At 38.8% G+C, this 24,288-nt stretch overlaps 1 protein-coding gene across 5 annotated transcripts in view; it reads right to left on the bottom strand.

The window, feature by feature from the left end:
- Positions 1-24,288, bottom strand: part of cadpsa (Ca2+-dependent activator protein for secretion a) — an 89,912-nt gene that overhangs the window by 22,781 nt on the left and 42,843 nt on the right. For 2 of the 5 annotated variants that reach the window (XM_016680622.1, XM_016680621.1), the window contains exons 14-26: positions 23,875-23,976; positions 23,706-23,769; positions 22,627-22,750; positions 20,729-20,797; positions 17,574-17,680; positions 17,134-17,142; positions 14,660-14,816; positions 10,068-10,209; positions 6,241-6,396; positions 5,362-5,509; positions 4,109-4,183; positions 3,371-3,454; positions 2,876-2,908 (exon numbers count right to left, since the gene is read on the bottom strand). In XM_016680622.1, the coding sequence (XP_016536108.1) occupies positions 2,876-2,908; positions 3,371-3,454; positions 4,109-4,183; positions 5,362-5,509; positions 6,241-6,396; positions 10,068-10,209; positions 14,660-14,816; positions 17,134-17,142; positions 17,574-17,680; positions 20,729-20,797; positions 22,627-22,750; positions 23,706-23,769; positions 23,875-23,976 (1,270 nt within the window). The remainder of the gene's footprint in view (positions 1-2,875; positions 2,909-3,370; positions 3,455-4,108; positions 4,184-5,361; positions 5,510-6,240; positions 6,397-10,067; positions 10,210-14,659; positions 14,817-17,133; positions 17,143-17,573; positions 17,681-20,728; positions 20,798-22,626; positions 22,751-23,705; positions 23,770-23,874; positions 23,977-24,288) is intronic. The other 3 variants (XM_016680624.1, XM_016680623.1, XM_016680625.1) reach the window with 3 other exon arrangements.

Raw genomic sequence — 24,288 nt, 5'->3', positions numbered from 1 at the left:
GTTTCTATGCTGGTCCCGCTCGGTCTCAGTGTTGCAGTAAAACAAAATTACTCTACAGAGGCTGAGAAGACAGAATGACAACAGGTTGGCATGAAGCTGATTTTTCAGGGAACTCATTTGAGTACAAATCTTTTTCATTAACCAGGTAGTTCCAGTTACACAAGGCTCTGTACATGGACTAATATTCATCACTTATATCTCATGCTGTATCTTGACAAAAAAGTCTGGCTGACTTTCAGTTTTTGCATGTCAGTTTAAATACACCTTTGCAACAAACTGCTCAGTCAGTCACCTCCCCTGGTTGACATAAATTTACTACCATCTCTTGACCAGAACAATTTCTTTAAACACTAAATATGTTGATGTGAACACACTGAAACACAGCATCTCTACAAGTTTCACATATCTTCAGATATTTTTTGTTCCTCCATTCTTCTTTGTAATTTGTCATTTCTTTCAGGTCTAATGGAGAGGATCTGTGCAAATCAGTTTTCTAGTGCTGCCCCGGATTCTCAGTTGAATTTAGGTATGGGCTGAAAAAGAACCATATCGACACATGGAATTGCTCAAATCTAACCCATCTAACCCATGCTCATTCAGGAGGCGTGAACACTGCAGGATAGTTGATGCAACCTGATGTGTTTTTCTTAGATAAAAAACCTTTTACCAATTTAACCTCCCTGGAACTGTCACCAACTCATGGTGATATTAGAGAAGCCAAAGACGATGGATTGATGGAAGGAAGACAGCCTGGTCTTGCTAACCAAGAAATGAACCCTACCAACAAAAAATATGAGTATTTGTTTACTTGGGATGTTTTTCTGCAACAAACAAAATTCTGAGCCCTCACTCAGACTGCTGGATGATTCCCCAACATTTAACTCTAACTTCTGTACCAAAACAGTTCTCTTTTCTTGAATCCCAACCTTCCACAACAAGTCAAAAAATCTGCATAGAATCTATTATTTGCTTTTGCAGACCACACAAGTTCAGGATACTGTATCGACTTGTCTTTGTTTAGAGAAAGGCTTTACTTATTTCCTGAACGTGCCTAAAACTACGCATGAACCTAAATTCAATTTGCACAATACCCGGAACCCTAAATCCTGACAAAAGACCAACTTTGAACAGTGGTGTTCAAAGTCGGTCTTCGAGGGCCGGCACCCTGCATGTTTTAGTTCCCTCCCTGGTGGTAGTAACAACCTTTACAGCATGTCAATGTTCTTCTTAGGCCTTCTGCAGAGCCATCATTTGATCCAGGTGCGTTAAACCAGGGAGAGAACTAAAACATGCCGGATGCCGGCCCTCAAGGACCGACTTTGAAAACACCACTGAACATCGAGGACGAATTCATCGCTGAACACCTCACTACAATAGACCGTATTACTTCATTTAAATCTGGGATTCCTCTTATGAAAAGCCTTTGCTAATCAAACCTGTGTGGACACATCAAAAGAAGTAATTTTGTCAGCAAAACTCTCTTTTCATGCATCAGGGATACAACTGTAACACGATTTGCATGCAAGGCCAGAAACTGTGAGCCCCTGCTAGCATACACAGTGCCTATTTGCAAGGCATTAATTTAAAATTTGTTGCAATGGCCGAAGTGTTGGCAGCGAATGGAAATCTGATGTGAACACAGTCAAATGCACAAATCCTCAGCGCCAACCTGACAGCAGAAGTGGCATGTGTTGTCCAACACTGACTCGTGATGTATGTTGCACTGAAAGAGAGAAGCACGAGGCATGGCTGTCTGCCAGTGTCTGGCCACATGCAAATGAATTGTCATTTGGGTAGGAAACATGGGGACGTTTGACAAAAAAGAAATATGACAAAAGCTACCATCTGGATTTTGGTTTTCCATGTGAAATCACGGTCAAATATTTACACATGCACAATGGGGAAAAAAAAAAACACAAACATGCAATGAGAACTGCTTAGGAGGACATTCCCTTCGATCACTGAGATTTTCAGTTCTACAGAAGTTTTCAAGACATCACTCTAGAACTGGATTTACTAAACTGCAACGTTCTTAAGGAGCGTCTTAGTTGCATATGTGAATTTCCTAAAAAAAAATAAAAATGTATATTTTATATATACACAATTTTTTTTTATTTTATATGTATAAAATAAAACAAAATAAAGAAATATGAAAAATTTGTGATCAAACTTCTATGGAGAATATTTTCATCTAGTACAATATAATAATTTTTTCATAAGTAAAATTGATTCTGCTAAAAATAAAACTTTTGGCGTTATCCTGAATGTAACTGTAGAACCTGGTCTCTTTGGAACGTTTTGATTCAGTTGAGCTTTCCGAGTTATCAAAAATATTCGCTTCAAGTTCCTCCATGCTGGACCTAATTCGAGCTACATTATCGAAAGTGTTCCCTTTATATGTTTTTCCACTAGACTGCCTCTAAGCAGTTAGGTCCCGGTTTGGTCCTGGTTCGGTCCCGGTCCGATTCATTTTCCATTAGTAGATCCAGATCGGCTCTGCCCGTCTGTTCTCAGATTTTCATACCTACTTCAGGGGTAGAACTAGCTGGACCAAGTCAGTTATGGTGTTCCGCTTATTTGTGCTACCCGTAAATCCGTCCTACCTTGTGGTAATGCGCACATCGATGCTACGTCACGGTGGGAAAATCTGACGAGGTAGCACTGATAGAACACCGACAACCTGTCTTGCAGGACAAACTCCTAACTCTAAAGTCACAGTTTCCAACTTATGTATAGCAATCAAAGCTGCTGTTATTACTCTTGTCCCATTTAAGTTTAAGGCTTCACAGCTTAGGTTTTCTTCACATTGTGTGTGTTCAGCTGCTTGTTAAAAGACAGGCTACCACAAAAAGCAGATACAAGTATTAATACTTACAGGTACATCCACATACTTTGAGGCAGCTTTTACCTTTAAAAGAAAGGCATAGAAAGGGGTTAGCATCATTACTCTAACTGTGAAACCGCTTTTAAGAGGAAGGGCTACTATGCTGAGACTGTTCATAGCACAGTGGTTAGTGCCTGCTGAACTAGCAGCCGTGACTTGCGGTGCATTTAGCAACAAACGTGCACTCACTAATTCAATATGTTTTGTCCCCACAATACTGCAGATATCCAGCTGAGATGTTAAGCTATTTCATGGTGAGAGCGCCTTCATAAAAGGTCAAACTGTATGACAAGAAACACCAAACAGCTCTGAGTCCAAAATGACTGATTATCAAATTACAATGTTTCAGTTGATCAGGAAGGTGACATACGATCAACAGGCTGATTTTTAAATTCACTGCAACTGATAAGCTTGCAAGAATTATGTTAATAATGGAAATTTAGATGATGAATACTGTCAGAAGGAATGAATAAAGGATGTACTTACTGTGAAAGATAAGAAGGAAGAGAAGAGGGTCCCTTCATCATATCTAGAGAGTTTAGATAACACACTCTCTAGAATGACCACAAACTAAAAGCAAAACAGGAGAAATATTAAACCATGATAATCAAAGGATTTGAAAAGTACAAAAAATGTTAAATGTTAATTGATTTAAAGTTTTATTCAACAAAAATATCTGCGGATAATTGTTTTCCATCAGAAAGAGAAGTCCAACACAGAGGCATCTTTGGAGTACAACATGGTCCCAGCTGTGCATGAAGGTGAGACCATGCACCTTTGACACCTAGGCTCTTATTCCGTGCCCCCCCTCGATTGTCTGCCACCGAACTTGTAACACCTGCACTTGATGGGCTCAGGGGAAGAGAGTCCACTCAAGCCAAAGCCTGACCACCAGGTTCTCATCGGTGAACTCCCCAGCCCTGGTCTCTCTCGTCCAAATTTACAAGTTTGTCTTTTTTGTGTTCTGCAATTCAATCAAAGTCACTGAGTCAAGCTTTGTGTGACCTCATCCGTTTAGGACAATTTGCCATTGAAGATGCTGACCACAAAGCGGTGGCCCATACAATGGAGCCCCAACAGCGATAAGGGTACTCAAACCTCTCGTCAGCGTGGCTATTCACCAGAAGGAAACATCTGAGGGACTGCTTTGAATCCCAACAAATGTGTCTTTCCTTTCATTTTCTCACGTTATGTGGTCTAAAAGCACGCTCAGTGGTGTTGTACCTTTGCAACCAAAAGAGTAATCATCTCCTTCACCGTCTCCTCAATCAGATGGTCGATTTGGGAGTGGTATTGTCTCTGCGGATGAAAACAACACAGTATTAGGCATTTTATCTGCATTTATAAACATTTCTGAAAGAAAAATGACATCTGTCCATGTGTCTTTTTTTATTTCCTCAGCAAATTTCTAAACAATAGATCTCCATCTATCCAAAAGATTTTATGTTTTCATTTTAACATTTTTTAGCTATATTTGAGTGTTTAAAAAAGAAATGCTTATGTTTTTTACAAAATTGTTTTTGTTTCTATACTAAATAAAAATTATATGCAATGAAACTAAATAGGTATAAACTAGATTATTAGATAACCATTAATTAATCCACCACAATGATGGTAGTAATACAAACTGGGGGAGAACAGAGGATAAGAGGGGACCTTTATGAATTCCTCTGGTAAAAACGTTGTGTTTTAAGTTATGCAAATGAGAAAGGGGTAAAGTGAATTACTCACCTCTCTTGGTACTTTTATTTTAGTCATTCATTATAGAAATAAAATATACAAATTTAGGTGAAATATGTAAATTAATGAAGTGCTCTGCGGATATTTATTTCACATAAAGGGAAAGAGAACAGAGAAAAGAACTTAAGAAACATTCATTCAGCAAAAATAATCTGCTTTTACGGAGAGGGGTAGAAACACTGCAAGAGGACTTCTTTCCTCTGACAAAACTGTGAAGGACTTAGGAATAATGAATTCATCGTCAGTAATTAGTATCAGTCTGGAGACTGTGCAAAACATGAGATCTCTCACATTCATCCCATGTATATTCAATACTATCTACACATATGGTAATGAAATCCAAACAATTCAAGTGAAGGAAGACAGACAGTGAAAACTGATGACTAATTATTCATTTGGGAATTAATGGGGGGCCTGGGTGCGGGGAAGAGGGTGGTGTGACTCGGGAGTTTCATTTAGATTTTGGTCACACTTACCCATTGTCTGACAAACTCCATACGGTAGAGAGGGACGGAAAACAGAAAACGTCGCAAAGGAAAATGGCATGCCACGTGCAAAATTACACAAAAAGCAGAAATGTAAAAGCAATCAAATGTTCATCTCGCATAAAAAAAAATGCTTTTACACCTTTGTAGGCATTTGCCCTTAAAAGTGCTCCAGCCACCACAGCAGCAGTTTCAAACTGGAGTGAGAATATTAAAGGAGAAGATGGAAGAGAACGGAAAGGGAAACCTTACCTCCTGACCGAGGTCCACCGCACACAGTTTGGCCGACTGGGACTTGGCATCCACCATGACATTAAACATGGTGCAGATGGACTGAGGCACGCGGAAATCTGTGGTCCGGCTGCTTCTCTGCAGCTTGGCCTCAAATGCTGCCCGTGTCCTTTAAAAGGCGGAATGACTGTTCAACATCAAAGCCACATATATGTAAATGAAGATATATGTGACTATATGTATATGTATACACACTCCCTGGCCAAAATAAGAAGTCTCCACCTGAATTTAAATGAATAAATATGTCTGAGCCTCCAGCTGGATAGTTGGGAACTGTCTTTCTGTCATGATGGTATTAAGTTTTCTGACCCACATGCACAGACACCATCAGGAGACAAGTAAAAATCAAAGACTTTATTATAAAAACAAATAAATGTTGAAAAATCCAGGGAAAAACTGGAGGCATGGAATCAGAAACCCTGCAAGGAGACAGAACGGATGAGGTCGAGCTGATGGTCGAATGTCTAGAAAATTGTGTACAGCGATTACTTGAGTTTGTTGTGGATGGGGACGCCAGGGAGAGGTCAGCGGAACGCGGTTGTTGGTTCTTGTGAGGCTTTCCAGGAAGCAAATAAGCATCTCACAGCCGAGGAGGAATGACAAGGAAGGAGGATCGTTGGAGGAAATAAATCTTGTGACATTGCAGAAGTTTCTCGAAACAATGCCACAGCAAATGTGTGCTGTAATCAAAGCTAAAGGTGATCCAACAAAATATTAGAGTGTGGGACCCTTTCTATTGGCCAAGTGGTGCATTAGCAATTCTCTCGTCGGCTAAGAAAAGAAACTCTGACCTAAAACATTAATCTAGCAATATGAATACCCTGTCCAAAAAGTGGTTACCGTTTTATACAGGATTCTATCATGTCACTGGACATCAGCTTCAGCCTGGTTTCTAGGTGCTTGCCGAACTCTTCTTCCGGCCAGTGGAGATCTCTGATGAACGTCTGCAGAGCGTCCAGCTTCCAGAACAGGTCCTCTGAAGTTGCTGAGCCATTGCTACAGAACCACAGATCAGAATCATATAAACCCAAACTGATGACTGAGATACAGCAAAAAAACATTCCCTGCTTATTCAATTGTTCTATTCATACAATAATATTTGTACTCATATTCATATTAAGTGCAAGAAAAAAGGTAAAAAATGAAATGAAGTCATCAAGCCTGTCTAGCTACAATTTTCAGTGTCAAAAATGAATAATTTCATAGCCAATGGTTTTATCTGAATAAGATATCTGCATGATGAAGCATTCACATTTGCATAATTTGACAAATTAAAACTGTCATACGCATTAAACAGGAACTAGAGCTAAATTGTAGCTGTTCATCAGCCACTGTGTATGTAAGGTAAATTTAGGAAATGTGTGAGAATGATTTTTTTTCAATAACTTTTCACATACAAGAAGAAGATGGAAAAAAGAAATGAAACATTCTTCAACGCATACATTTACAAAAGATTAGGACTACTCAGGAAGAAACTCAGGGAAAGACAAATGTACATGATAACATTGATAACTACACAGATCTTAGGGTTCAACTTTCTTTTAAAATCAGGTTTTGATGTTAAAAGAAAACCTTTTCTTTGTTAAGACATTAAAATTCAAGTGTCACATAAAACTCTGATTATGTAGAAGAGTGCCAAAACCATTACCGACAGCAGTATCTGTCATGATATGCAGTGGTGAGGAAGACACAGCAGACCCAAGTTAAGGCTGAAGAGTGACTGATGATGAATTTAATGATAAATAAACACAACAGTCCAAAATGCAGGCAGAACAGAATGAGGACAACACTTGAGACTCAATAGACGCAGAAACCTAAATGGATACACAGAAAAAACCAAATCCTCACAGTATTAAAGTCATTAAAATCATGGGGTCAATGTATGAGATCAAACAAATACAAATGTACTTGTGCATTCCTGAGCTACAAATACACTGAACAAAAACACAAATACAACACTTTTATTTTTGCTTCCATTTTTTCATGAGCTGAACTCAAAGATCTCAAATAGTTTCTATATACACAAAATGTTCACACATTTAAATAATTTGCTATTAATTTGGCACGCTTCACCCTCCATAGCCCAGAACATGTGTGCGTGCTACGGCACTGCAAGAGCAATACACACTCTGAATCACAATTAGCTGTTATCCAACTGAGTGGAGAAAAGTTGGGTATTTGTGGGAGGCTAACACTTGGTCCTGTTACATTTGGTAGTTTGGGCATTTGGATGTTGACACTCAGCAGAGTGCTTGCTATGCTCCTGTGGAGAGAATAACAGAAGACATGGATCTGCAGTCAAGCCTGGAGCAACAGAGGCACACAAAGCAACGTGACCAAGAGAATGGTGGAGGCCTACTTGAAGACACAATTAAGACATTTTTAGAAACATATTAGGAGCCATGAAAAAAATGGGCTGATAAGAAACAGCGCGATTACAATAGGCCTTCGCAGCGCTTAGCTGCTCGGGCCTAATAATGGATGGATCTGTCTGTAGATCGGTTCTAAAGTTTTTTAGTAGCCAACGTCATCGTCACAAGATCAGAGCGAGATGAAGGAAGCTGGTAAAAAAGAAAGCACAAGCAGCGATGCAGCTTTGTGGAGCATTGACTGTAGGGAAGACTGTTTGCATGTGTAGCCAGAACCAGGAGACGTCTGACTCTGATATGATCAACTTTCGTGACACAGATATCTTTCATAATTTCATAATCATGACTTTCAGCCAGCGTTGACATCCTGGTTTACTGCGTCAGAATTATGACGCATGTCTCATAAATGGCACAGAGTGGCATAATTGTTCAGACAGCAGGGATTTTTAAAATTATCGATAATTTTAGTTCCGTATGTAGAAGCAGTACAGATCGTATTTTTTTGGGGGTGAAGAGATTGGAATTGGGTTGTGCAGACTGCCTGAAAAAGTCAAGATATGGGCAAAAAAAGCATATTTGAGTCGGATTTGCCTGCTGTGTGAGCGTAGCCTCACTCATCAGGCTCCTCTCCTGCGGAAGCAGTTCCTAGTTCCAGTCCACGAGGCAGACGGCCGGTCTACTTATACTAGTAGGCTTAAAACTTTTCTTTGTGATGAAGCTTAGAGTTTAAATATCCACCATGTTGTCTTCAAATAACATGGTGGATGTAGGAAGCTGCAGTTGCTGGATCGTTGTGTCTTGTGTCTCTGAAACAGTTGTTTTCTTGCCGATGGAAACAAACTGTCCTCTAGGACGGCCCAGTATTTTATTGCTCATTTTACCTTCTACTTTTACAAGCCTTCCAGGGTACTGCTGCAAAGATGTATCCAGAGCATGATGCTGTCATCACATCTTGTCTGATGGTCAAAAAGCTACATGTTTTCACTCGTCAGTCATAAGAACTTTCTTTCACTTGATCATGCAGTCTCACTCATGCCTTTTGGCAAGCTCTCACCAAACGTTGATACAAGTTTTCTTGGCCAAACTTGGCCAACACGACTGAATCAAATGACTGAATGACCTCATCAGAATGCAGTCACGTTCTGACAGTCAGTTCTGCTAATGATAGAGAGCCACAGGCACCCCATTGTCAGTGATTCTCTTGGGCAGTGGCGCCCCCAAGGGGGTGCCATAGTCACCCCTGGAAAGACGCTTGCCACCCTACCCCAGGGAATAAAGCCTACAAAGGCTTGCGAGTCAGAAAATGCAGTAAGAAAACAAAATCCACAATCCTTAAATTTGAAGCAATCCAGTAATGAGGGTAGAAAATAACATGGTGGATGTTATTTTCATTGGAACCAACCACAAAAGTTGGTTCCAATGAACAACTTTCAAAGGACAAAAAACTATCAAAGGTAAAACTGAGGTGAGAAGCCATGAGAACCTGCTTCTCCTTTGAAAGACAGTCTGCAAACACACACTAGAGATTTTTATTAGAAATGCAACAGTACCAAATATGACCATTCTACAGAAAAATGTATAAAGGTACCACATTCTCCAAATAATTTCAACAAGTATTTTTTATGCACATACTATACTACACAAGATTTTGTTTTACATGTAATGCGGTAAAATTAACATAGGTAACAGATTTAAAGTGGGATTACAACAGGGAAACAAAAAAGTACAATGAATGAAATGTAATAGAGAGTGTAATGCAGAACTAGGACTCATCCTGTAAAGTGGTGTTAGCATAAATGTTATTTTTGTGCTGCTTTCTCATGCTGTATTTGCTTGATGCATTTATTATTTTTCATGATTCACAGTTGTTCATAGTAGTTTAGCATTGACCACACACAAGATAATTGCTTTGGTACATTTTTTTTTCTGTCTACAACAGTAAAATAATTTTGGGGTTCCTGTCTCTGTTCCTCTCCGCTGTGAGTGGCGCACAGTGCAGTGCGGAAAAGGACGTGAGGAGGATGGGAGGGAAATGAAACACGTGACGGAAATAATCCTAAAAGTACAGGGGTCTGTGTGTTGATGGCACACACAAAAAAAATGTATGTTGTTACAAGGAATTTGAGTTAATCCAGGATTAACACGTTCATTTTAACATATCTAGTTAAAAATAAAAGCTATGAAATTGATTCCAACAAGCTGGTATTATTTTGGACTCAACTGTATGAAGTAAGCCACGTGTAGGTAACTCTACAAAGAGTATAAGAGAAGATAAAAGAAAAAACTGTAAATTCTTACTTTACTGGTTCCCAGCACTCTCTTTCAAAGCCTCTGTGGATGGACTGAGCGATGGACGACTCCATCAGGTCCACGTATCGCACCACCAGAGGGGCGTACAGGTCCTGGAGGTGTTTGTGGAACTTTCCATTGCACAGGTTGTCTGTAAGACCGAACCGGAGAAGAGAAATAATGTGTCAAGCATGTTTCTTCATGTGCAAATTACACCAAGCACAATATAATCACCAGAACGAAGGGACACATCTTCACTGGTTATCCATAAAAATCCATCGACTTCAAGATTCTCCTTCTCTCCTTCAAAGCTCTCCATAACTTGGCACCTGTGCACCTCACTGATCTTCTGAGCTTCTCTTCCACAGCTCACCTGTAATTCTGATTCTATGTCTTCATTTAAATCTAAGCTTAAACCTCACTTCTCCAAACTTGCTTATTCTGCTTACAGCCACTTCTTTCTGTTATTAGTTCTTCTGTATTTGATGTTTGGTGACCTTGAGTGCTTTGAAAGACATCTTCAAATAAAATGTGTTAATATTATTATTTTATCATCATGATTATACATCGCACATGTTTTCTTTTGGAGTAAAAGTAAGGGAAGAGATATTCAGTCAAGATTCCCAATTATTTACTTCAGATACATTGATAAAAAAAACTAAATCAAATTTCAGCTCACATGTAATTTACAGCTACATTTTTTGGGAAAACTGATTTTTAATTTTTTTTTTATTCCATTACTACAAATGAAACATTTGTTCTCCTGCCTCCCCATTCTTGACAAACAAAAGGTCAGAGTCTTGGGGTGTTTCTAAATCCAACACATCACAAACATTTCCCCCAGTCTCAGCTGACTCCCAACTGGTAAAAAGGCAACACTGACAAAGACCACAGGAGATAAAATGGAGGCCAGTGTGTGCTAATGTGATGCCTCACGGCTCCATGCAGCGTGTCTGCTTTTTCTCTCCTTCTCCCTCTTTGTTTTTCTCTCTCCCTCTGAGCATGTGTTTGTGCGTTTGTGTGTTGGCATTTGAGTCAAGGTCGATGATACACAGTAGGTGCAATGTTTGTTGTGTTCCCTGATTGCCACACTCCAAATTAGCCACTTGAGCGGCTGCTGTCCACTTTGATGTGTTGTATCCAGGAGTGTGCTTGCAGGGTTCGCCACGGCGAAGCTACCACTGCTTTAGACCTCATTAACTCCTCGAATGGCAGCCCGACTTTGGCGCCTGTCTAGTTCTATGGCTATTTACTACTGCATAAGTGCACCGCTGTGGGGCAACAGAACAGATGACCTTCTGTGGTAAAGATGTCCCTGCTATTATATATTTTACTCATGCGACTAGTTACTCTGTCTGGGCAGTTAGAGCTTCTGCTGGGATTTATACCGATACAGTGCTCTGGGTGTACATATTTACTGATAATGAACAGCCCGTTTTAAGGGTCTATGACAACTCATAATGAAGTAATTGCCAATAACTTAATCATTCTAGCATTGTAAATGTTATGAAGCCAATAATGATAACCTGTCAATGGTGTAACCAGGTATTACTTTATTGATTCAGCAATAACCTAAATCCTTTATCAATGTGGGTGACATCAGAAGCTCATATGCACCCACTAAAAAGACACATAAGCCTTTTTATCCTCACTGTCTGACATTGACCAAACTTCTGCTGTTTCAGGTCAGCTGGAATTATCTAAATTATTTCTATTCGATAAATGCCACAATATTTACAGAGAGAATATATCAAAGATGGATTTATTATTGTCATCAAGATTAGAAGTTTGTATGTCTTTCCTCAGCATTTCACACCATCACCTGTATGACTTGGGTCAAACGTTTTGGGTTTTCTAACATAAAATTCTCACAATAGAACTAAGTCAGGTTGGTATGCTGCCTCACTCACACATCTTTTTCAGAATCATTTTGATTTTATGCTTAGGACTGTTGTCCACTGGGAAGACCTATTTGTGCCCAAGCTTTAACTTCCTGGATGAGAGTTTGGATGTTGCTTCAGTATTTCCACATAATGTCCTTTCTTCATGATTCAGTAGATGCACCTTTGGCTGTAATCCCAGCAAAGTGTGTGCATGCGTGCGTGCATGTGGATCGATCTCAGCCAGGCTTGCATGTCTAGACACTGTAATTTTATTCCAATCTTCCTTGAAAAACTGTCCCAGTTCTGTCAGGTTGGTGGGGACTGGCTGTGAACAGCACTCTTTAAGTCATGTTCTTTATTGGACTGAGGTCTGGGCTTTGAGTACTCCAGAACGTCCACCTTCTCGTCTTGAAGTCTGTGTAGCTTCAGCTGGATGCTTCAGGTCGTCATCTCGCTAGAAAATAAATGTCCTCTGAAGTCGTAGTTCTCCGGCAGATGGAAACAAATTGCGCTCTAGGATTTCTCTAGATTTTGCTGTGTTTATTTTGTGGCCCATGTTCACAAACCTTCCTGGACCTTCTGCAGAAAAGAATCATCAAAAAACACGATGCTTCCACCACCATGCTTCACAGGCAGGATGATGTGTTTGTGGTAATGTGTAGCTTTTGGTGTTCGGCAACAATACCGTCTTATCTGAAGGCCAACAAGCTTCGCTTCAGTCTTCTGTCAAGTGGAAGAAAGTGGAAGAAAGTTCTTCTACTTGGCCATGGGGTTTCTGACAAAATGGGGTTTAGTTTGAAGTATTGCTTGTTACTCTGATTGAGTAACAATCAGAGGATTAACCAGACTTACTTCTTGCTTTTTAACCTACTAGCCATGTTGTATGTCTGTAGTGTGTGTGTGTTTGTGTGTTTTTTGGGGGGATGGGGGTCTGAGGATGTGGTCAAAACTTGATTCTGGTTGCTGCAGGTCAGCCATCTCTTTAATGAACTGCATGCTCTTGCCTGCAGGAACACTGAGGAACAGTCTGCAGCCCTGTAAAGGATACACTTCAGTGTTCACAATGTGGACTCAATCTAGAAGGTGCTAATTGTCCCTTGGGAATGTGTCCCCTTTTTAGTTTGCCAGTCGGGAGTCAAGGAGAAGGCGAAGCATCGTCCAATTATTTGGCGTAACTGAAAAGACTGCAAATAGCTTGTTATGCTCACTTGTTAGTGTTATCAAATTGGCCTCCTCCTGATTTTCCTTCACATTTTCAGCTGTGTGAAAGTAGCAACTAAAGTGCATAGCAATGGACGTGGTTACACAAGGCAGCATAAAACAAGGACATTGCTGGGTGCTGGTTAGAGTACTGAAGAAAAAGAACACAAACAGAGACAAGCAGGCTGCTATGACTAAAGTTAACGTTTAAGAAATATGGCAGCCCAAGACTCAAGTTCTTTTTAAAGACCTTTAAATACGTTTACATTGAAAAATAGTAGATGCTCTTTGATAGGTTCTACAATTGTTGAACCTCGAGGTAAGAAAGATCAGCATCACTGTTACTTTTCTATAAAACAAAAACACAACTAGAGTTTGATAGCTTAGTTGTAGAGGCTTTTTGACTGAATCATGATTAATGTCCATGCAACATTGCAGACACATCAACAAACACAGCCCCACAACATCCAGAGCATTACAGCGGAGGTATTACGTAAATTATTTATATGCTATTCCCTCATCAAAAACATACCTGGAGTGTTGCTTTGATTCTTTCGTCCGTATTTGAGAAATCCTTCAATCTCCCATGGCAACCATTCGGGGGTGCCTAAGCGCTTGCCCATACAAAGCCCCGCATATTTATCCAAAACTTAGAATTAAAGTTTCCAGCCTAGCATTCCCCTTTCAGCCCTGCTCCACCTTCTCCACTCAGTTCCTCCAAACTAGTGGCAGCAGTAATTAGCAAACACCCAGTGGAACTTTAGTGAAAAATGCAATCTATTAATAAGTATTGAAATCCAATGCATGGACAATACTGAGAGTGTAAGAGGTCTCAGCATCCTATCTAGTTCTATCAAAGGTTATATTCACACTGCATCCTGAAGTGACCTGATTCTGATTTTTTTTTTTTTTTTGTTGCCTTAATGCGACCTGATCTTTTCATGACGGACAGATTTGTTCCACTGTGATCCAGTGGACATATTCAATCTTTTCAAATACGAACGAGGCTGGAAAAATCATTTCATAAGTAATACAAATGATGTCATATTTTGCATTTATAAAACCTCAATTAAATATAATGCTCAGAGAATCAAAGTGACTCTACATGTAGTTAACCTCTCTGTAAAACAAAATGGCCGTCTGCTTCTTACATGTGTTGACTTAACTGGAAAGGACTTAGCTTTACAACCACTAGCTTCCATGTTCCATGCAGAGTGTGCGCACACGGTTCAGAGTTTACTAAAACTGACCCATCTGTCTCAATCTGGCAACACAAAAATATGATTCAAGTGGCGTCTGTGCAGTCGCTCCCTCTACATACAAACAAGTTAATTGCTTGAATGAAGTAGCTCACTTATGGGATCAACATGCTGTCTGCCCCTGCCAAACTACATCTACAGGTTGAAAAAAAAAATAAAAAAATGTGTTTTACACCAGTTCCTCTCACAGTTCAACCTTAATCAGAAATACATTTCATTGTGTCTGCATGGGATTATTGTTAATTTCTAAGTCACTCACAATCCACTCTCAGGAAGTCATTGAGCAGCTGGAAAAGCGGGAAGCTGTCCCAGCTGTCAGGCGGCTGGATTTCAAGGGCTGCGTCCATGTCGGCCGAGTAAAGACACAGGAAGGTCTCAGCGTGCTCCACCATCAGGTCCGACCACCACGCAAAGGCCTTCGCATGGAGCACACATTGACAGACAAGAGTCCAAAAAGCAAAGGGAAATCAAAATGTTGAGAATGAGGAAAATGTGTACAACTATAGTCAGTGAAGGTGAATCTCTATTAATATGTGTTTGCTAAATCTTAAATAAAAAACTAACGGTTAAATGAAACCTCACTGATCTGCTGGAATGACTCTTGGCTCTCTCTTTTACTTATCACCACGTGGAATTAAGTTGCTGAAAATAAAGAATTCATCGTGGGATCTCAAGAGGAGGCTTCTTCACAACTTGGGGCACAAACAACAGTTTTTTTGGCAAAGAGATCGACATGCTTTCCTCAAGGCCCGCTGAGGGAACAGCAGAAGCTCCTTGACAAGCATGGTAGGGAGCTACTTAAACACTTACCCACAGCTCCTTCACTCAGTCGGTCGGAAGAAAGGAGCCAGCGAAGTGTGCCGCACACACATCTCTTAATCAAATAGATGCAGTGGAGCAGGTGTTGGCAACCCCGCTACTCTCATGCACGTCGAAAATACAATATTCTCCATGCACCGCTGCTCTTGCTGAGCCTCTTAGGACAGAGGATCCGTGGTGTTCACATCAAGCTGTTAGCACTGTAATGTGAATGTATCCACTAGTTTCTATGGCACTCGTTGTGGTGGGAGAGGTAGAGGGGGATGAGGGGCTCATGCACTTGCCATAGCAGCTCTTAGCAGCGAATACTTGATGTGGGAAAAGTTGGGAAGAGAGGGACGAGTCGTTGCCACTCATGTAACAGCGTCTGATGACGACTGGCTCCGACTTGAATGAGTTTCATGTGCAGTATGTTCAGTTATTTAAACATACAAAGGTGGCAATAAGTTATATAAAAGAAAGAACATCTGGATGAAATGTTCAGCGGGGCTATGAAAAATGCAATTTTTAAAAATGATGTTTTCTTCACACTTTGTATTGCACACGCATTGTTGCATAAATGTCTAGCAGTAGAGCTTTGGCTATATTCACTATGAAGGTGCAGAACTGGCTTCATGGCACAGTATAAAAGCCAAAATCTAGACTCCTTGCTCAAAAAATAATCTTATCATGGAAATCTGTTATTTCTGTAATCAATGTTCTGTTTTTGCTGGATGAATAAAAATATATAAAAAGAAGGACAGCTTGCCTTTACTTTTAGGTTATATGCATAAATATTCAGCTGATCGTATCAGAGATAAATACAGTACAGATGGTCTAGGGCGTGTTGTTTACAAATTCTAGGTTGATCATTTTTCTTGTCAATATAAAGTTTTATTTGAAAAAAAGTTTGTGTCCAAACATCTAAGTAGCTTCCTGCAACAAAGACATGACAGCCGTTGGAGCCACAATACAGTAGTCTTAATTTTGGCCTTAATAAAGCATCATATAAACATAATAGATAAATGAGATGTAGATGAATTGGACTTGCAGAAAAATATTTTTAAAAATAGAAAACCTTAAAACTTCTTTATGGTAGTTAAATAAAAGTTCTGAGGCTGTTGAAAGGTTTTCGTTTCAAAATTGTAAAAACTTGCTAAATATTGGTTCATGACAAATTTGTGCCTAAATACTTTTACAAGATATCCAAACATATGTAAATGCTAATTTGAGATACCTTGGACTGAAGAACTATTACATGGTACTATTTTTTAATTTGGAGAATCTCTTGACGCCACCTTTGTTTGTCCACAGATTTCCTAACTGAAAAGCATTCCATTGTTTTATCCACTTTTACCAAAACGTTTAGGAAAAGATTTTGCCTTCCGTTTGTGGGTTTCAAGTTTTACTAGACATTGTTTGAAAGATCATCTTATTTCAATTCACTAATGATAATTGAACAAATGGTTACATAAGAGGCAAGGAGGAGGGGGGTTGTAAACATGAGTAGAATTGAAGCGAAATTGGAGGAGTGGCGTCAGGCAATAGAAAGCAGGCCTCACATTTCTCGACTTGTTCAACAACAGGAACTTTATTCCTGTGCCTTTTTCTTTATAAGTAGCTTGCAGGAAACAGGACGGCATATTAAGGAATGATTTAGAGTAAATTCCTGAAAAAGTAATGTTTTTTGTGGGGGGAGGGGAGGGGAGGGTTCTCAGGTCAAAGGTCTGTTTTCAATACTGCTGAAGTGCTTGTCAGTCCTTCTGTATGCAGCTTGGCGCATTTATCATACAAAGTACCGGTACAAGCACTTGGCTAGCAGTGGATATGTGTTAAGCATAAAGGATCCTCTGCAACAACTGTATCATTATGTGCATGCGGAGGGCCTGGAGGGGTCAGGGTAGAGGGTCAGAGACAATATGCTGATTTACATACCTCTTTTCCCTGCTCAATATATGCAACGTGCAGATCAAATAAACAGTTGAAATAAAAAGCAGAAAGGAAGTAAATACATTTTCTTTCATAGCACACAATAAAGCCAGAAAATAATTAAAGAGACAGGCATATGAAATGATAGGTCTATGAAACTAACACGCTAACTCGCTAACATGCTAACACACGGCTCATTTCAGTTTAATGTGCTCCAAGGTCAGTTACTGCAAATGTAGTTCTTATTGACCTTTTACTATTAAGATTGTTAAGAGTGTGAACATTTTTTTGTTTTGAATATCTTGCGGGCATTACACAAATCAGTAGCTAAAAGACATATTTTAGGGAGCTGGGAATACATTGAGTGTGTGCGTGCGTGTGTGCGTCTGTGTGTGTGTAGGTGTGTGTGTGTGTGAGTAGATGAAGATGCTTAACAGTCCACTGACCTCAGCATGGTGTTCCTCATTCTGCTGAAGCACCTCGATAACCAGCTCAGACAAACGGATAGTGTCCTCCAGCTTTTTGGCAGGGGTGACTAACCGGCCTACATTTTCTGAAGCACAGGGGTTAAAAATCAACAATCACTTTTTTTTCCCCCCTCTGAGGCACAGCTTTTTGGATAATGTTTGCATGCAGCCTAAATGTCCTAATGAACAAAAGGAAGTACCATGCATGCTGTTAAATTGATTACACATTAGATCTACAGGTTTCAGTCACTCAAGAATTTGGATTTAACTGGTGTCTCTCAAGTGGTTCATATTTGACCTTAAATTGATACAAAACATGTATGTATGCTAAAAGGTTTTTAGTAGATATACATGTTTTACAACAGGTTGAGTAAAAGAAAGAATAAAATATCCTCTTACTATGACTGGAATCAGAGCACAACACTGAACATTGACTTCCATCTCAGAGATTAGGCATTTAAGTACAATTTGAAACCAATTCATATTTGCCTTGGTTAAAGGTCATTGTGCAAAATCACACACAATGCATGTTTAACACCAAAACATACATACTTTTAAATCCAAAACTATCTATCTATCTATCTATCTATCTATCTATCTATCTATATCTCTCTGTAGATACATAGATATATATGAGGAGTTGTCCCTTTGCAGAACAGTGATGACATCATCTAATAAAAGCATGGACATGATGAGGGACATAAGCAGCAACACTGAACACTTATCATGCAGTAATGTTGTCATCTTTTGATTTTATTCAGAGGTTCTAAGTTACAATGTGTCTGTTGAACTTACATTTCACAATAAATGTATAAATACATGAGCCAAAACATTGTGACCATTCAGAGAACGATGATGATGATGACCATCTCATAACACTGGTGGAAGTCTGGTTAATTATAATTTATTTTCAAAATCAACTTGCTGCTAGTTTCATGTTGACACGTTTCCAAAGTCCTGACAAACAAGTGTGTTACTCCACAATGGTCATGATATGTTGGCTCATCACTGCAGGCTACACTAAATGAAAGCTTGACCTCCACACCTTCATTGTGTTCAGTGAGAGGTGTATTTATACTATGGCCAGAAAATAATCTAACTTCTTGTTTGACAGAGCCTTGTGGAATCAGCTTGTGACAAGTTCCACTAACCGGTGTTTGTAAGTCAGAGTAGATTTACAGATCTGTACGTAAAAGGCCATGGTATAAGGATGAGAATGAGTTTAAAAGTGTTAGAATGCAGATGATTTTGATAAGGTATATAAGGCAGATAATGGAATTTGAGGCAGAAACACCATAATACAAATCAAAGTGCTTCCACTTCATCCATTATGCTCATATGTCAGAAGAGCAAGTTAAGTTTTATCACTTACAATGGGACAGTGAAGTTAGCAGGCATAAAAGGCAGGCCAGGACTCTAAAAGTAAAAATTGAATTATTTGAGACTGGAGTAATTTGGCTGGATGATCATTCAGAGGAAGAATACACAATTACCAGGCTGCTCAGCCTGCTTTCAGACAAAGAGTACAGAAAGAAACATTTAATGGGAAATTATCAGATTCAAGTCAAATATGGTGGGTCTCATCCATTTACCGCCGGCTTCCAAAGTCATTTCATATTAATTCACCCACTGAACTACAATTCTGAGGCTGATTCACGAGTTTTCTTAAAAAAGAAAGAACATATGATGGCAGTACCACCATCAAGTGACAGTGATTTGGCTGTTATAAACAGTCATGTATGAATAATGAGAGTAGCAGGTGACCAAAGTCACACCCTTGTGGTACGCCTGTCAGGATGCACTCTGCCATTCGGGCCATCTGTTGCTAAGGAAGTCCAGCAACAGACAGGAAGCTGGCTGCAGAGACAGCTTATTATTGTTCAGGTGTGTAAGGATTGTTTGTAAACAGGTTATATCATTAGTTATATTAATAACTAATATAACTAATGAAATCAGAAATTATTTTTATTTTAAATTACATAGCTAGCACCCTTAGCTGAAGCGAGCTGTAATCTTTACCAGGTTCTGCCCGGAAATGCTAAACTGCTTTGAAATGACACTTTGCGCCACTGCTGTTCTGCAGTCGGACATGTTGTTAAAAGTTTCTCTTTCAGCTAAAAATGACTGAATGTGATCCTTTTGTTTCCTTTTCGTCATAGTACTTATTAATGTGAAGCTCCGCCATGACATTAGTAAGACTTCTACTGATACCTTAGTTTCTAACTTTTGCAAAAAGCTGATCAGAATATTTATCTTGACTTTTCTCTCCACACTGAGAATACAAGAGGTTTGGGAGATCAAGGTTTCCTGAGTGATGCACTAGATAAGGTTATGTTTAGGACATCACCTTGATCCTTTGCTTTTTTCTGAGATTTATCTACTAGGTGTGAGGTAAATTAAAAGAGCAGGTTGCTAGGATGGAGAAGAGGAGGAATGAAAATGGGGGGGATATCAGGATCAGGGTAAGAGAGAAGACATGAACATTAAGTACAAATAGCATAGGCAAAATACAGAGGAAGACATACATCAATAAATGCCAATTTTACACAGACTCTTAAAAATGTTTAACCTACTACCCGCAGGTTTATTCTTAAGGCGTCATTCTAAATATTAACCACAAGAAAATTAAACACATGATTTTTTTTTTATTTCAGGTGTGTGTAACTATTATCCGGATCTGATGTCTAGTTGAAGTTCTTCACATAAACATAGTTGTTTGTGTCAACAAAAATGAGACCTAAAAGTGTCCAAAACCATTGTTTAGGTGTGCTGCTGCCATGGCTTTAACACTCAAAACTATTTACAAGAAAGCAAAGTAAAAATGCATTCAAGTCGCAGACAGACAGAAGATGGGAGGCAAAAGCAGGACAGGCAACACAGATAAAGCAAGTAAGGAAGTAAAACAATCTATAAAGCACTTTTGACAGTTGTGGAAAAATTGCTCCAGGACACTTGGAACATAATCTAGAGAATATCACAAGTTAGTATTAATAAACAGAGTACAATCAAACCAAAAGATGCTAGTCAGCATAAAAAAAAGAAGCATTTGAGATGGTTGGCACAAACTCTGCCTAAAATGGGAACAATACAAGGATCCATAGGAGGGCGAAACGAAGCGAGCGAAAGATACTCACGAATAGTTAAATCCATCACTTGAGACGCCAAGCAGAAGACAGGATGCTCATACATCTCTCTTTTTTTCCCTACAAACAGAGGAAGGATACCAAGGCATGCAGGAGGCCAAGGTCAGAGAGGATGAGCATAGGAAAGACCGGTGGCTCAGAGGAATACTGTGTGATGGTAAAATACCAGAATGATAGCTGTGGAATACTGTTTAACTTACTAGATAATGTAGTTAGTAAGGGAAATGGATGTTATTTATATAATCCCCTTCTATTTGAGTACGAGAATACTGAGCTATAAATGTGTATCTGTAGAACAATGCAAAGTTAATCTTGTACAAAGCTGTCAAGTAGATTACAAAAAACTCACCTTGTCATTCAGAGGGTCTGGTCTCAGAATATCAAACTTTTATTTCTTTAATTTGGCTGTAAATACACTGTAGCCAGGTAGACATGCTCAGTAACATCCAGCTTCTCTTTTTCCCACATTTTGTTGTGTTACAGTCTTATTCCAAAATGTGTAAAAGTTCTTCCTTTCCTCAAAATTCACCATGAAACATGCTCATACTGGTGATTAGACACATTTTTTTAAAAGATGTGATTTCATTTTAAGAAGTGACTGAATATCGGTCTAAACATGCTGGAGAACTAAATCAAAAAGAAAGACCTCAGGATTAAGATTTCTGTATTTGCCATTATAATAATCTAGTGAAAATAAATGCGTCCACCAATTATTCGGTCATGTTTTTCATCTGATGGTGGTATCAAGTTGCTTTATTAATAGACTTTATTTGGTTGTAAAAGTTCAGCTCTGTGTCAATGATGTCACCTCAGTTTCGTGAAGTTTGATGGGATTTTGCTTAGGACTCCTAGGCCTGTCGCGATAACAAATTTTGATGGACGATAAATTGTCCCAGAACTTATTGCGATAAATGATAACATTGCTGTTTTGAATACATTTTGAAGTAATATAATAGTAGTAATGGCATAAAAATGTAAGAACACATTCTCAAAGATCAATAAACTTTATATTCTAGTAAACATTTAAACTCTGGAACTGGAGGTCACTTGAAATATCCAAGATAAAGAAAACAACAGAAACAACAAATAAAATTAATTATGAAGTCTCTGTCAACAATATTATCTTTCAAAAATAAAGGACTAGTTGAGACCAAAACACCAGACTGAATACTTCCATTGTTCAGTTTTTGGTAAAAAAAAAGAAAAAAAAAGGAGAATAAAATAAAGCAAATGAAAGTTATGGAGTTATTATTTATCATGCAATTCATTGATTTATTGTGACAACCCTAAGCCAAATGGCCAATTCTTTTTTGATATAAAAACAAAGAAAATAAACATTCAAGTTGCAATATAGGCTTTAGCAGCTCTTTCGCTGTTTGGGTCTAAAAAGACTAAAAGGAAAACAGTATGAAAGAGATACAAATGAAGAAAGAGGAGACAGAGAAAACTAGCAGAAGAACTTTAGATATAAGAACGAACAAGCTGGGATATGCAGGCAGAATGCAATTCTGCTGAAAGAGGCAGGAATACAGTTAGCAAAGAAACCGTGTTGAATGCATTTTTACTTCAATGCAGACTTTTGTATTGAATAGTTAACATATTTATATTTCTTGGCCTCAAAAAGAGAGGGATTGTCTGTTAATGAAACTAACTAAAGTAGCGTGAACAGCTCTAGAATGTCCTGGTAGATCAGTGCACTGACCCAGTGGACCAGAACCAGTTGATGACATGGCTTCCCACATCATCACTGGAGTTCAGTCAACTCATCCTCTGCGATCAAGAAGGATTTGGACTCTGAGATCTTATTATTAAACCGTTACAACAACAGTTAGAACATTTTCGCATTGTATTGTCACTTCAACACAAACAGCGACGGAGCCTCAGCGTACCTTCCAGTTTTGCGTACTCTGACAGGCGTTGGTAGTTGACTATGGCAGCCTGTTCCAGACATTTCCTGATCACAGCTTTGACGTCTTCTTGTGGGACTGGTGTCACAACATCTTTCATCAGAACCTTCCCAAAATAAAGATTGCGACATAGTTACATGTGTCAAAACTTTTTTTTCTCATAAATACAAAGCAAAAGCATGTTAATAAAGTTGAATTACAAAAGTAATGCTCTTTAAAGTAATGACATTCTCCCCTGCTAAGAAAGTTTGACTGCATTAGAGGGTTTCCATCTGGTTATTTATTTATTTTTTCTATTCTGATCCAAATATGTACAATAATAGTGGTCCATCCTACACACAGAACCACAAAACTATCCCCACGTGAGTCTAAAACAAGTTATAGTTGCAGGTGAGATTATGGTTCTTTGAGTCAAAATATAGTGAAGTGGTTCAAATAAACAGCAGCGGTGTTGTCTTGATTTATTTAAGCTTATAAATCTAACATTTTATGCTGGTCAGCAGTATGAATGGGAAATTCTGAACACAGAAAATATGCTCTGATAAAAATATAAAACAATTCAACGGATTCTGTTTTTGTAGTTTCTGTCTGTCTGTATAGCTCTAGTCTTCCAGAAAGAAAAAATATTTTACTCTCAACATTCTTTCAGCTTTTAGCAGCTCAACTCTTTCCATGATGTGGAATGTGCCAGAACTCTGTATATAGACAACCAAAGACACTTCAGAACTGGGAAAACTAAGGAAAAAGCTAGAATTTCTACAAGAGTCAGAAACAAGAACAATAAAACTATTAGAGCAACATGGCCAAAATATACAAACAATTAGAGAACAGAGAAGCAAAAGCAAATTCCCCAGATCAGCACAAAAATAAAGGGAAAACTCAAATAACACATCCTAGATCTGAATGAATGAAATATTCTCATTGAATACTTTGTTCTGTACAAAGTTGAATGTGCTGACAACAAAATCACACAAAAATCATCAATGGAAATCAAATTTATTAACCAATGGAGGCCTGGATTTGGAGCCACACACNGTTAGTGATTATAAAATATGACGTACCCGTTCAAGCAAGGACAGAGTTGCTTTCAGTGCTCCCTCTGGTCGTCCAAATGGAAAACAGTATCTAACAAAAGAATGAGTTACTTTTTTAATTATTATTATTTTCAAAATCTGAAATATTCTCAACGTTTTCAAAGTCTTGACATGTTGTCTTTGATCCGATTTTTACCTGAAATGTGTAATCTGGTTCTCCAGAAGCACTCGTAGTCTCTCTTTGATTTCTTCAAAACGCTCCTTTTCCTCCACAGTCACCGTGCCGATCCCATCGGGTCTGAAAGACGATTACAACGAGAACGACAACGAGTAGACCACAGAGAGTACCGACAAGGCTTAAACCTAATGTACCGCACAAGAAAGGAAGCATGAATATAACAGCTCAGGCTTCAAGAAAATATCCATTCATCTGCCACTAACAGAATGTAGATAGTCTAAAGATGTCTAAAGACCAGAAAAGCAGGAGAATCTACCAAACAAGCACAGGGAAACCATTCAGAAAAAAAAAAAGAGAAACAGTTGAATTGATTTCTTTTTGTAACTTGACAGTCAAAGCAGAGGAAAGGTGAGAACATTTGAGAGTGACAGG

Source organism: Poecilia formosa, unplaced genomic scaffold, assembly GCF_000485575.1.
Source record: "Poecilia formosa unplaced genomic scaffold, Poecilia_formosa-5.1.2 Scaffold249, whole genome shotgun sequence".
NCBI lineage: Eukaryota > Metazoa > Chordata > Actinopteri > Cyprinodontiformes > Poeciliidae > Poecilia > Poecilia formosa.
This window is presented reverse-complemented; position numbering and strand designations above follow the sequence as displayed.